We start from the raw sequence: 14,839 nt of genomic DNA, 5'->3' as shown, positions 1-14,839 counted from the left end.
CAGGTCTGCTGAGAGTCTACAAGCCTGAGCTAGGAGGAAGAGGCTGCAGCATGCCCCTAGAGGGTTTGGGGCACATACTGTGAAGGTTGGCCTCTGTACTCTTAGTAGACTGCATCTGTGTACAGTGTGTGTGTGTGTGTGTGTGTGTGTGTGCACATGTCTAGATGAATGTATAGTTTTATATGTGCTAGAATACATAAATTTCATTTATGTACGTGATGTGCATATATAAAATACTATATACTAACGCTGGTCATGCTTGTACAGATTTTTACTCCCAGCACCTGGGAGACAGAAGGAGACGGGCAGTCTGTGTGACTTCCAGGCCAACCAGGGCTCTATAGTGAGACCCCGGCTCAAAAGCAAACAAACAAATCATCATCAACAACAAAACCCTGTACTAACAGTGCACAGTTGGTGCTGTGAGCTGGATTGTTACACAGCTGTGTATCCAACCACCTACAAATCAGAGATAGTCCTACAAAAAACCACATCCATGCTGAACTTGTGCAGAAACTGTCCTAATCACCAACCCTCAATGTATATCATTTTATATTGTATCCTATACTGTTACAATCACATAACAGTATAAAACACATAGATAGTGTAGCGACTACATCATCAGTGTTTATGCTGTAATCCATGGCAGGAAGACTCCAGAGGGACACTAAAGGATGCAGGGGTTTGCATGTAGGTTCTATGCAAACACTGTATCACTTTTAAAGGGGAATTGAGCATCTGTAAATTTCGCTATCTCAGAGGGCCCTGAAAACAACCCCATCCTGTGCCTGCAGAAGACTGCAGTATGCACCTTATAATAGTATCTCATAACACATTTATATGCTTATACATGAATGCATAATGTAAAAAAATTAAACCAAGCCAGATATAGTGGCATGCACTTTTAACTCCAGCAATCCGGAGTCTGAGGCAGGAGGATCCTGAGTTCAAAGCCAGCCTGAGCTGTGTAGGGAGTCCACATATCAAAACAATGAAGGAAAAGTTGAGGCTGGGGGGTGGGCGGGGGCATGGCTCAGTGGTTAGAGCACCGGCTGCTCTCCCAAAGGACCTGGGTTCGGTTCCCAGCACCCACATGGTGTCTCACAACCATGACTAAGGGGATCTGGCGCCCCCTTCTGGCCTCTACAGTGCTACATGCATGTGGTGCACATAATCTCATACACGCACGCACATACACGTAAAATAAAATAACTATTTTAAAGCTGAAGGTAGAAGTTGGCTAGGCAGTTTACGGTAGAGACCCCAACAAAAAGTGCCCAGTTTCTTTCTTTGCTAAAAGCCAAAAATGTCTTCAAGACTCATGGCAACTTCATCCTTGCTGGAAGCCAAAGATACCAAAAGTGTTTGGGGAGCTCTGGTCGCTGACCTGACTCCTAGCTTATTCTGGGGTCCTTAGGAGAGATTTATAAGGAGGAGTAAATGAGTCTATTCTACCAGATACTGTTAAAAAAAAAAAAAAACAACTATGTTTACGACGAAGAATTCAAATTTTTTTTTTCTCCAGAGCTGAGGACCGAACCCAGGGCCTTGCGCTTGCTAGGCAAACAAACGCTCTACCATTGAGCTAAATCCCCAACTCTGGAATTCAAAACTTTTTATCTGTCCCATCTTGTATGCAAATGTATGAACACACACACATACACACATACACACACACACACACACACACACACACACACACACACTGGAAAACCTTTGTTACACAAAGTCCCTGTTACATTCTTAAGTTAAAGTGGCTGACCCCTCCCCTCTTCATTTTCTTGGGCCAATTCTTTGAAAACTAGCCCATCATGGAGACCATAAGGTCGGACCCCGGCCAGTGGGGAAAAGACACAGTCACCTGTGTGAGAATAAAAACTGGGTCTTCTCCTTGTCCTGTGTGCCTCCTCCTACAAGTGCCCCCATTTACAACGTGTAAAGCTTTTTGCTTTGTTGAAAGTTTTTTTTTTAAAGTTTTCACTACTAGAAAAAAACAAAAAAAGAAAAAAGAAAAATATAAGTAAGAAATGACAAGATTAGTAAGAAATATAAATGAAACTTCTAATAGGATCTTCCTAATAACACATCTGGCTCAGGACCTCACTTCACGTATGATGGAAACCATCCATGTTACAGCTTTTCTGTGTGTTTGATTGGGCTGAGTCTTTGTTTCTGTTCTTTAGTTTTTAATAGCAGAGAATGAGCGAACAGGATCGGGGCCAGATATCTCAAAACGGCCCCTTCAGACACAGGGAACCCCAGGCCCGGGTAGAATGGCTAGCTAGCTGCCTGCAGCTGGGTCGCAAAGGGAGGGCAGAGATGCCACAGGGCGACAGATCCACAGCCAACGGGGACCCGGGCAGAAAACCTCACTGTGCCTTGTGAGCAGAAGGAACAAAGATGACGTCAACAGCGTCGAGCGTAGGCAGAGGCTCCGAACCTGAGCCCACTGACTTGGGATGAGTAAGGAAGAAGGAGGTACCTTTCAGCACCAGCCACAGAAGAGGGTGATGGCGTGACCACCTTGCAGGACAGGGGCGATGAAGGGATGCCCACATCTCTGCCTTCTTAAAGATTTTGCTTAGTTTTATTTTTATGTGTGCATTGTGCCCGCATGCATGTATACTCAACAGCATGCATGCTTGGGGCCCAGGGAGGCCAGAAGAAGGCATCAGATTCCCCCTAGAAATGGAGTTTAAAATGGTTGTGAGCCACCATCTGGGTGCCCGGAACTTAACCCGGTCCTCTGTGAAGGCAGCCGATGCCACCGCTGCTTGGACTCCTCAGCCCCGCCATGTTTCTGCTTTAAGCAGCACACTCACTCAGCTTGATCGTAGGAAATCATTTCACTGCCAACTGCACAGTCTTCAATCCAGCAATTCACCCGTAACATTCCTGATGTCAATAAACATTAAACAAAACATATTAATGCCATCTTGATAGGGCTGAGCCAGTAATCACGCAGCCCACACAATGTCATCCAAAACATTATATGCTGAAAGAATCTATCACAGGAAGTGGGGCTCGGCAATGGCTGTGTTGGATTTGCTGCCAAAATGCCGCCAAACTCGCTTTATATGTGATACAAAAAAAAAAAAAGATGGGCAATTAGAAAAATGTATACTCATAGTTGAGTGAGTAATAGCAGACTGGGTCCCACCATGGCACACACACTCAATACTAGTACTCAGGAGGTCAAGGCAGAGGGCAATGTACAACGTAGCATGACTCTATACCAAACAGTTCACTAATTAAATATTATAATAATAATACAAATAAAAGTAACTTTTACTTCCTTAACTGCATCAAATCAAGTATCCACAGGGTCAGTAGAGAAATTAGGGGTCTGTAGAAATCCTCTCTCTTTTTTTCTGTTCCTCTCTCATGCATTACATGTGACATACGAGCTAGACTTTAATCAGTAGGCATTTACTTAGCAACTTTTTCATGATATTGAATGGAGTTAATGTGGTCATCGCCACGGAGGTTTACTCTAATGTCTGACGCTTTTCATTGGACAGAAGTTAAGCTCCTATCGGCACATGGTCTGGTACCGTTTGCTCAGACCCGTGGTTCCTTCCCGCTCACGAGATGAGAAGAGCTCTTCACTGGTCTGTACTTGACTTGCAAAGAAGTATTATTTGCTTTTATATGAACCGCTCAGTGAGTCCATTAATAGATATAAGTTGTTATGTAGTTCATGGAAAGAGAAAAGTGTCAAGTGCTATCATAAGTAAGTGTAATTTTTTCTGGTACCAAAAAAAAAATTATTTTGTCTTTTCTGCCCAGTTCTCAGCCAGTATCCTCAGCGCTGTTACTGCAGGGAAAATGAACTGGAATGTGTAAATGCCAACCTAAAAGCCGTGCCAAAGGTTTCCAGCAACGTGACTTTACTGTGAGTATACACAACACATCTGTACCAATAGCCTCTCAAGGCCACAGGAACCCCTAGAGTGCTATAATAATAAATTACAAATAACAAAGTAAGCAAACTCATGAAAGCACTTTTAAAAGATTTATCTGCTTGTGTTTTACATGTGTGAGCATTGCCTGCACGGATGTATTGCAGCATGTGTGTGCAGTGCTCACAGAGGGCGTCAGATCCCCTGGAACTGGAGGGGCAGGTGGTTGTGAGCCGCCCCGTGGGTGTTGGGTGTTGGGCATCTGACCCAGATCCTCTGCAAGAGCAGCCAGTGTTCTTTAGCACTGAGCTGTCTCTCCATCCCCTGGGACTGTTTCTACACCATTCACCAATGACGTTGGCATGCTTCTTCCCGAGGAAAATACATTCTAAATATGACCTCCTAGATAAGCCCGGTTACTGCTCACCTAATGATGCCTGTGTGGTGTTTCCCACTGCACTCGCTCTGACTTCTGTGCTGTTACCGCTGTGGCTCTGCTTCCAGAGAAAGGGAGCAGGCTTACGGCATCCTGTTTGTAACGCTGACAATCCGTCTAAGACTGCTAGCATAGACCGACGAAGCTAGCTGTTCTAGACCATGCAAACTTTCCTGAAAAAAAATTTAAGGCCCTCAGGAATCTGTAGTCAGGCTCCTGTCAGCATGGCCAAGACGCTTGGGATCTTCTGCTGTCCTGGCTTGAGAGAGAGAGAGAGAGAGAGAGAGAGAGAGAGAGAGAGAGAGAGAGAGAGAGAGAGAAAGAGAGAGAGAGAGAGAGAGAGAGAAGAGAGAGAGGGGGGGGAGAGAGAGAGAATATGAGTGAATGAATCAATCAATCAATAACACCCCTTTTCTGGTTTTCTATACTAACTGGCTAAATCAAGAGGATGGAGATGAAGATAAGCCTGGGTTAGCCTTGGCTACCTGGTGGGTTACATGAAAGTTTGTCTCAAAGTAACAAAAAAAAAGTTTTGATTTTTATTTCAGATCTCTTAAGAAAAACAGAATCCACAGTCTTCCAGCCAGAGTTTTCAGCAAATACACAGAACTCAAAAAGATGTAAGTAACTATAAGCAGTAGATCTGTGGGGACACTCTGCAGCTGTTCCAGGACGCTTTTGATCTGAGAACAAAACTGAGCAGCCTTTGCATCTGGTTCTAGACTTACAGTTAGATGGCGAAGCACTGAAAGGGATGCTTTGTTTTCACGCCGTGGTTTAGAGCATGATTTCACTCGAGCATTTTCAGAGGGTTAACCTGGGCTTGTATCTCAATACATAGCTTCACGTCTTAATGTTATTTGAGGATGACATTGCAGGATCAGAGGGAAAGGAGTCAAAGCACAGGCAAGAATAATCGTTGTGTTTAGAACATGTAATGATGGGATAACAGCCTGAATCCCAGAATAATAAGAACAAGGACATGATGATGATGATGATGATAATGGTGATGATGGTGATGGTGGTGGTGATGGAGATGCTGGTGGTGATGATGGTGGTGGTGGTGATGATGATGGTGGTGGTGATGATGATGACGGTGATAGTGATGGCAATGGTGGTGGTGGTGGCAGTGGTGATGATGGTGGTGATGATTGTGATGGTGGTGATGATGATGGTGGTGGTGATGCTGCTGCTGATGGTGGTGATAGTGATGGCAATGATGGTGGTGGTGGTGGTGGTGGCGGAGGTGGTGATGATGACAATATCAGGATATTTGAGGAGAGAATACATCAGTAACTAGTGTGTAAATAAAATATAAATAGTATTTCGGGAGAAAAAAAGGAGACCATGTGCTTTTAGCATCCAAGAGAAACAGCAACTGGGCCCTGGAACTCGTGGGTGGGAGCACAGTGATGAGCCCTTCATCTCCATCCCAAGCTTCCACACTACCACTTCCTATGACCCAACTGCCTCTGCTTCTTCATTCCTCACAATGCAATCCCAAAACCATCACTTTCCCTTTTAAAAAGAAGTGATTTGCTTTTTGCTTTGTGTATATGAGTCTTGCCTGCCTGTATCTATTGTGCACCACACACATGCAGTGTTCACGGAAGCCACATGAGGGCATCCTAATCTCCTGGAGCTGAAGTTACCTATGGTTGTGAGCTGCCATGTGGATGCTGGGAACTGAACAGGAGTCCTTGAAAGAGCAGCCAGTGCTCTTAACCACTGAGCCACCTCTCCAGCCCCTCGTTAACCTACTTTATAATCTTCATACTGCCCTGTTTAATGCGTCACATTGGGCAAGGAATAAAAAATGTCCCTACATGTCAACAGGATGGTTCCTGTTGATAACTGTGGGTAGAAAACGCTTGGGTGATTGTCATTCCTCTAGATCTCTGAAGATGCTGCCAAGAGGACCAGTAGTCCAGGTAGCACCAACAAAGGATGCTGAGCATGCCAAATCCTTGGCAGAAATGTTTTCTGTCTTATCCTTCAACACCTAGTATTCTTTTAAAAGAAAAAAGTCTTTGTGAACACTGTCAGTAACTCCACATTTATAGATTAAAGACAGGTCCTCTCAAACATGAAGAGAAGTCCCTGGAGGAAGCCGACCTGGTAGAGCTGGGTATGAAACACACATTATCATCTTATCTACTTTGGTTCTGACCTATGTAATACCAGACACAGCCGATGCTTTCCGCTTCATCCTAGAGTGTGTGTGTGTGTGATCATCACACTGCTGTAGCTACACATTAGCCCTAGGCTTCAGGAGGCCTCTGGAGAAAAAAAGGCCTCTAACCACGCTGCTTCCAAATCTCAGTAACCCTTAAAGTCGCGTGCTCCTTCTGTCAGCCATACTGTTCTCGCACGGCGAGCAGGCACCAGAAAAGAAACATAAGCCTGGTCACAGAAAGGGTGGCAAAACTTCTCATTTACAGTCCCGGTTTAAATAATGAGTCAGCCTGGTGCGGCTGGGCAAAAATGCATGAGGTGATGGATTTATAACGAGGGAGGGTTTCTTTGATCACAGCTTTGGAGGTTTCTGTGCAGGGTAGACGGGCCCTGGCCTGGAATCGTGTGGTGAGTCGAAAGGCCCGACCCTCCTTACCAAGGAACGAGAGTGAGGAGGAAGCCCAGTGTGGTGGCGCACACCTGTGATCCCAGCTCTCAGAACGGCAGAGACAGGCGGGTCTTTGTGAGTTCGAAGCCAGCCTGGTCTACAAAGTGAGTCCAGGACAGCCCGGGCTACACAGAGAAACGCTGTCTCGAAAAACCAAAAACCATTTTAAAAAAGGAGTGAGAAGCTTGGGCACCACTCTTATCTTTTAGGGGGTGCCCTAGTGACCTAGGGGTACCCCTAGTAACCTGAAGACCTCCCTCTGGTCCCCAACTCATAAAATCTGTAGCATCTAACAGCACCCAGATGGGATCCAAGCCTTTAACACATGCGACTTTGGGGACATGAAGGATCCGACTCTAACAAATTCGATCATCGGGTATCACAGAAGCTGAAAGACTTCCTGATAAGACCCCCTTAGCCATGAACCAGCCAATGAGTGCACAAGTTAAGGGACTCAGTTAGGACCTAGAGTTAGCTAGTGAGAGAATCGCAGCCAGAGGCCAGGGCTTCTCGTGAACCCGGTCGCACGTAATCCATCCCGTGAAAGGCCAGGGGCGGAGAGAAATGTGTCGGTACCTCCCAGAGTTCCTGCTCAGATGTACAGTCCTGCCCCAGCACGATTCCAACCAACTTTACATCCCTCCTCCTTCCTAGACTCCCCATCGCACCCTCGCTCCTCTTCTCCAAACCCACCCTAGCTCATCAGATCACATCAGGACTGAGAGCATCCTTTTCCCCTGTGGCCTAGCAAGGCCGCCCCGCCAGGCAACAGTGTCCATGTCAGAGACAGCCCTCGACCCCCTTACTAGAGGACCCCTATGAAGCCTGTGTAGAGGGCCTTGGTCCAGTCCATGTGTGGCACCCCTCGCTTGGTGCTTCAACCCCCTCTTGGGCCCTGGTTACTTGGCTCTGCTGGTCTTCTTGTAGAGCGTCTGTCACCTCCAGGTCCTGCTACCCCCCTGCCCCCTACTTTTCCACAAGACTCCCTAGGCTTTGCCAGATGTTTGGAGCAGAGATTAAGGGAATGACCAACCAATGCCTGGCCCAACCTAACCTAAGACCCACCCCATGGAAGAGAGCCAACCCCTGACACCACTAACGATATTCTGCCGTGCTCCCAGGCAAGAGTCTAGCACAGCTGTCCTCTGAGAGGCTCCACCCACCAGTGGATTGAAACAGATGCTGAGACTCAGCCATCCTGTGCTTTCGGTCCTCTGTCTGAGAAGAAAGATGAGTACTGGGGGAGGCAGGGACGTCATAAGCACATTGGGACAGGAGCTCTAACACTGGGCTTCCTTAGCCACGTCCTCCCTCATCTCCTGTCCACATCCCTACTTGGGGTGGGTGGTACCCATCAGAAGGAAGAATGTGGAAACAGTTACAAAATTGGTACCCAAAGGTTGAGACTAGCCCTCCCTGCTGACAGTGTATCCCCCCTAGACAGTATCCAACTTCCTGTCCACTAAGTGTCCAGTCTAGACACCTCTAAACCCCCACAGTACGTCCGAGGTCATTCTGACACAGAGAGGAAAAAATTCCCACATCAAAATTTAATTTTAATTTCCAGATGAAGGAACAGTGCTCAACGAAAGTAAATTTTCTTTTACTGTGAGTCAATTTTGTTATCTTCATGATCTGTTAAAGCCCCCAGGATTTTCTAGAGTCGAAGAAGTAGTTTGAGATGACCTTTCAGAGAAATAAAATACAATTTATGGGGTCAACCCTAACGCTTTGTCATCGCTGTCATGGAAACCAAAGACCATTCTCCTCCTTATTGTAACATGAACTGTCTGAAAAGTTAAGTATTTCCTCTTAACCTGAGTTCTTATTAAGTGCAATCAGTCATTGGCAATAAAACATAATTAAAGGTGCCTGCCTGGCATAAAGTCCATGGTGTCACATTTAAAAATAGCTTATGAACGTGCATGTCATTAAGGTATTTATTTGGTACCTAAGGCCCCGGTGTTCCACTTGGAAAGTCTTTGGTAGCTGAAAGAGCTGGGGTTTGTGAGCCAGCAAGCGTAGACAATCCAGCCGTTCAGCGCGACAGACATTTAATGGACTCGTACCTCTGTCTGAAATAGAACAAGGTGCTCCTTGCCAAACTGTCGTGTTTCCACTCTCACATTCTGTAAACGGCTCTTCTGGAAAAAGACAGAAAGTAGACACCAAGGAGGGAGCGTAAGTTCAGCCGTCTACGCCCGAGACTTGAGATCTGAGGTGTAGTCTATCCTCAGAGACACCCGACGCTATCTCAGAAGACAAGAGGCGATCCATTATTTACAAACGTGATGTTGGTGAGAGGGGACCAGCTATAGGCAGCTGAGCAGTCAGACAGGCCCTGGAGCTGAGCGTCTCTTCCCTTTTTGACTTCGAATGTGAAACCGCACGGTCAAGTTCACCATGTGCAGTTGAGCCCGCCTCTTTGCCAAGGAGAAGCATGCATTGCAGCCTTGGATTAAAAATCATCTCAAATGAAGTGGGGCTAGCCTCGTCGGGTAGTGGGTCTGATACTTAAGAGAAACTTCAGTGGGCCTTCCTAACGTAGTATCTGCTTTTGGGTTTGTTGTTGTTTTTGTTTCTCTCTGTATTGCAGCGTAACTCACATTCTCTTTCGTTACGTCCAGACACTCCTCTGATGTCCTGACAGATAGCGATGTGTGTCTGCTGTCCAAAGAGGGAATTCTGCTGCCCTGGGAAGTATCTTCCCGCAGACACAATGCCAGGAAGAGGGAGGGGCTAGGACACAGGAGTTCACACTTCCGCTCAAGTTCCGTTTGCAGGGTGGGAACTGGTGCTTTGTGCGCAGGCGCAGGTGCGATGCAGGTGGGGGGGGGGCGGGTACAGGAAGTATGATTGTTTTTGTGCAGAGGAAGGTGGTCTTGGCACCTTACCCTGCTGCCTTGAGGAGTAAGGACATTCAAACCTTGTTGTTTTGGAAACAGGCTCATGGCCCTAAGGAAAGTCTGGGAAGCTCTGACGGGGAACCATCACAGTAGAATGAGATTCAAAACCTAGTTAGACACCAGATGTACACACATATTCTGCCCGTGGCTTTGCAGTAGATCACCGTAAGGATTAGCACAGCCTGTGCAAGCGTGTAAGCATGGATACAGATGGAAATGAGAAACATCAAAGCTGTAGGTTATGTGGGGTTTGACAGTGTAGCTCAGTAGTAAAATGCTTGCCTCACCTGCATACAAGGACCTGGGTTCAATTCTCAGTGTCACACACACATATACACACATACCCACAAACACACATACACATATGCACACATACATGCACACAGACACACATGCACACAGACACATACACACACGCACACACACACATATACATACACACATACTCACATACAAACACATATACACACATACTCACATACACACACAAACACACACACATACACACACTTATACATACATGCACACACATGGACACACATACACATGTACACACATACTCACATACACATACATACACACATACATATACACACACATACACACATACCCACAAACACACATACACACACACATATACACATACCCACAAACACACATACACACACACATATACACACATACATGCACACAGACACATACACACACGCACACACACACATGCACACACATACACGTACACACACATACTCACATACAAACACATACACACACATACTCACATACACACACACAAATACACACACATACACACACTTACACATACATGCACACACATGGACACACATACACATGTATACACATATTCACATACACACACATACTCACATACATACACATACACACACACACGCACGCATACACACACACACACACACACCAGACTTCAGTGGTACAGATCACACATGACCAGTCAGTCCTCACTGTATGTTTTGCTTGCTTCATACCACACTAGCAACATGTAAATAAAACTTCATGTTTTATAACCCAGCTTCTGCTCATTACCCAGCAAGGTAAGCTTAAAGCCTGTACGCTGTGGTCTCCTGACTTTGCTGCCCTGTTCCTGCAGATACCTTCAGCACAATTGCATCACACACATATCCAGGAAAGCATTCTTAGGACTGCGTAATCTACAAATACTGTGAGTAACTCCTTTACAGCTTTATTATGGGCATCCTTTGGAGAAAAGACTGCAAGGGTGGAATCGGGGGCCCGGGATGGGACTCTGAGAAACGGAAGGAATCTTGGAAGGCTACAGGGTGTTTGCATCGGGGCTGGGGGTGTAGCTCGGAACATTTGCCTAACGTGCGAGATGAGAGGCCCCCGCATTCCATCTCCTGTACCACCACCAAAAATAAGCAAACAAACAAAACCAAAAGATCCCTAAGCGAACAATCAATTATCCAAAGTTAACAGTGTCCCCGTGCTGTGGGGCCACTTCCACAGCATTCCCACATTTGACTTTTCCCCTACCACTGCTTGCTGAGTATATACTTCTTAAAATAGTCGTGTGCCAAGACTGTAGCCAAAAAAGGACGCATGTTAGAACTGCTCTACATACTTCAGTGTCTCTCTTTATTCTTGGCCACGTTGCCTGCCCAGGTCACATGACCCAGCCTGGGCTTGTGCTCCTGAGCACCTCCCCGTCTCCCCCCCCCCATCTGCTCCCCTCCCCCCCCCAGCCCTGGCCTCTGCTTCCACTCACTCGGAACCCGCTTGGAGAAGCAGATATCCAAACTACAGAAACCCACCGGTCTAATTGTGTGTGTGGCTGACCGGGGTGTGGAACTTGCCTAATGAGCACATCCATATTGCTTGCAGATATCTCAGCCACAACTGCATAACGGATCTCAGGCCCGGAATATTCAAAGACTTGCGTCAGCTCACTTGGCTGTAAGTGTCTTGGCTTTTCTCTCTCCCGCAAATGGCCATGGGCTAATAATGATTTACCACAAGGCTTGGATAGTTTCCGGGCTGGGATGTCTCTGGTTTCTTATGTTTCTGAGTCACACATCACCTGAAGAATTTTGTCCAAGCAATCCAGGCATGGGTAGGTCAGGGGATCGGTTGTGTGAAAATCTGGCCAACACGGCCTCAACACCCAATGGCAACCTAGCCAAGCCGGGCAGCCATCCAATGTCACCAAGAACAGAAAGTCCTTGACCCCAGCATCATTGACATCTTGACTCATGCAGTTCTTTGCTCCAGAGAAGACAGTGTGCCCCGAGCATCACAGGAGGTCTCTGTTCCCCTTATTTGATGCCAATAGTGCAAACTTTTCCCTGAGAGTTGTGACAACAGAAAAAACAATCTCCAGACGTTGCCAGGTGCCCTTGAAAGGGACGAACGCCCTCAGTTAGAAACCTTTGAGTTCAGAAGCAAGAGGTCTGGGGCTTGCTTGGTCCCCAGAGCAACCAGAGAAAAGTTTAAGAATCTAATACCACATGGCATTTTTCTGCTTTCCCACTGAGCCAACAGCTCCATCACCAACCATCTCGTTCATCGGCTCCTTGTGCCTTACTTGGCACAATACGAGAAGAGCTGTGGAGGGCTGTGTTGTCTCGCTCATGGTCCACAGCTAGGCCTGGCTCGTGCAAAGTCCAGGGCTTCCATCTAGACCTAGTGTGAGCCTGGTCCAGCGCTTCATATTCCGTCCAACTTCCTTATCATCCCAGGCCTTTGTTGTAACAACTCCTTCTTTAGTAGGAATGCTATGCGCATCGTCACATAAGAAACACGAAATGCCCAGGGCAGAGCTCCCATCACACAGTAGACGTTATTGTAACTCTCTGACCTCATCCTGCGTATCTCAGACTTCTGAGAACACAAGATGGCACCTGCCCTCAGAGGCTGCTAGCTCCCTTTACCTTTTAAGTCTAGTTTCGACTGGTGATTTGGCCACACAGGATGTTTACTTTTCCTCCCGAGAGGCTCCTTAGAGTTGTGTTCACGTCCATTTGTTCACTTGCACCGACCTTATCAAATGCAGCATTTAGTTGTGAGATTAAGGGATTGTTATTTCAGGAGGAGAGGCTCCGTGGGTGAGAGCACTGGTTGATCCTGAAGAGGACCTGGGATCCAGTTTTCAGCACCCACATGGCGGCTCACAACTGTCTGTAGTTCCAGTTCCGGGGGATTTGACACCCTCTTCCAGCCTCTGTGGGAAGCAGACATGTACATAACGCAGAGAGTATACATCCAGGCAGGACACCCACACACACAAACAATCAATTGTCTTGTCTTTCTTTCTTTTTTTCTTTCTTTCTTTCTTTCTTTCTTTCTTTCTTTCTTTCTTTCTTTAATAGATGGTTGTGAGCCACCATGTGGTTGCTGGGAATTGAACTCAGGACCTCTGGAAGAGCAGTCAGCGCTCTTAACCTCTGAGCCATCTCTCCAGCCCCAACAATCGATTTTCTAAGGGTTATACCATCCTTCAGTGTTTTTGAAGGGTGCAGGATAGCAACTGTTAAAGCATGGCAGCTGCCGGTGGGTGTTTTCTTCCTCTTGTCACACGTATTCCCCAAAATACATATTCCCGTTGGAAGGAGAAGAGGAAGGAGAGAAACACATGAGGAACGGGAGGGGTAAAATGTGGGCAAATTCTAGCCAGACAGATACAGCACCAGGGAGGGGGAGGCGGGCATGAAGTCACACCCACACTGAGGGGCTATTGACACCTGATAGCTGTTGGGGGGTGGGGGAGCAGGTTTCTCTAAGGGTGTGGCTCTTGGGAGACCCACCATGCTCCTCTGGGTGGTCCCACACCAGAGAGTACATGAGCAGCACATGCTGAATTCAAGGGACATAAAAATAAAAAAGGACACAAAGTTTGAGTAGGCAGGGAAAGGAGAGGTGGACCTTGGTGGAACTGGAGGAGGGTGATGAACAGAATCAAAGCACGTCACATGAAATTCACCAAAATTTAATACAAATATTTTCAAGTTAAAGAAATCATTGTTTGTTTTTTAGAAATACCAAAATTAGCATGTGAAAAAGATGACCTGTCTAACTAGTCATTAAGGAAGCAACACTTTTAAATTTTTCTAATTGATATATGAAAGCATAAAAATTGTTCATTATGACAGGCAGTGTGGAGTTGCAACATATGTAAACACCGGGTAGCGGTTAAATCTGGCTCCGCACATCTGTCTTCTCCGACCACGTGTTATGTCTTCTCTGGAATGAAGATGTCCAGCTCCCCTAGGGATGCACGGCTCATAGCTGTTATATTATTGGGGGGCAGGTGCTCATCCGTCCTGCAGTAAGCCACCCAGAAGCGCAGGTTATATCTATGAAGCCCATGCCAGCCAGTAAATGCTTGTCAGCACAGATGCAGAGAGAGAAATCATGCCCAGCATCATAAGTTCTGGCAGAAGGGCTGCAGGAATTTGGGGGAAAGTTGCCCCACCCTAGAGTGAAGGAAAAGACACCTGTGTCCCACGGGGGAAGAAATGGGCCAGGTATTGCGAGTCCGACTTCTCAAGACCTTTGATTTTTTTTCCCTGGGTCTTGCTCAAACGCCTCTAACATTGGAAACATTTCCGTGTGTTTTGTCAGAATTTTAGATGACAACCCAATCGCCAGAATCTCACAGAGGTCTTTTACAGGATTGAGCTCGTTGTTTTTCCTGTAAGTACCGTCTCTTTCAGAACACGTGCCTGGGAAGCAGCAGCCCTTGTGGGAATGCTCTAAGGCAAACACGTCCATGCTGAGCTTCAGGCCCTAGCTACTGTTGCTAAGTCAAAGGCAGTAGCTGGGCCGGTTATGGCATACGTCTCAAGCTTCCTGGTGGATGACGGTCCATCTCCTACCACTTCCTAAAGTACCACTTTGTGGTTTTACTTGCGGTAGTTGAACAAAGATTTGCTTTTATTTCCTAAAATCCTAGTTAAACTGAATGTCGTATAATAGG

General features: G+C 46.5%; 1 protein-coding gene across 1 annotated transcript in view; it reads left to right on the top strand.

The window, feature by feature from the left end:
* Nucleotides 1-14,839, top strand: part of RXFP2 (relaxin family peptide receptor 2) — a 64,513-nt gene that overhangs the window by 19,157 nt on the left and 30,517 nt on the right. The window contains exons 4-8 of the mRNA XM_084763569.1: nucleotides 3,790-3,895; nucleotides 4,887-4,958; nucleotides 10,997-11,068; nucleotides 11,749-11,820; nucleotides 14,485-14,556. Of these exons, the coding sequence (XP_084619695.1) occupies nucleotides 3,790-3,895; nucleotides 4,887-4,958; nucleotides 10,997-11,068; nucleotides 11,749-11,820; nucleotides 14,485-14,556 (394 nt within the window). The remainder of the gene's footprint in view (nucleotides 1-3,789; nucleotides 3,896-4,886; nucleotides 4,959-10,996; nucleotides 11,069-11,748; nucleotides 11,821-14,484; nucleotides 14,557-14,839) is intronic.

The sequence above is a fragment of the Acomys minous genome (assembly GCF_964271855.1).
Source record: "Acomys minous genome assembly, chromosome: 16".
Lineage (NCBI taxonomy): Eukaryota > Metazoa > Chordata > Mammalia > Rodentia > Muridae > Acomys > Acomys minous.
Note: the sequence above shows the minus strand (reverse complement) of the source record. Positions and strands in the feature narration are given on the sequence as shown.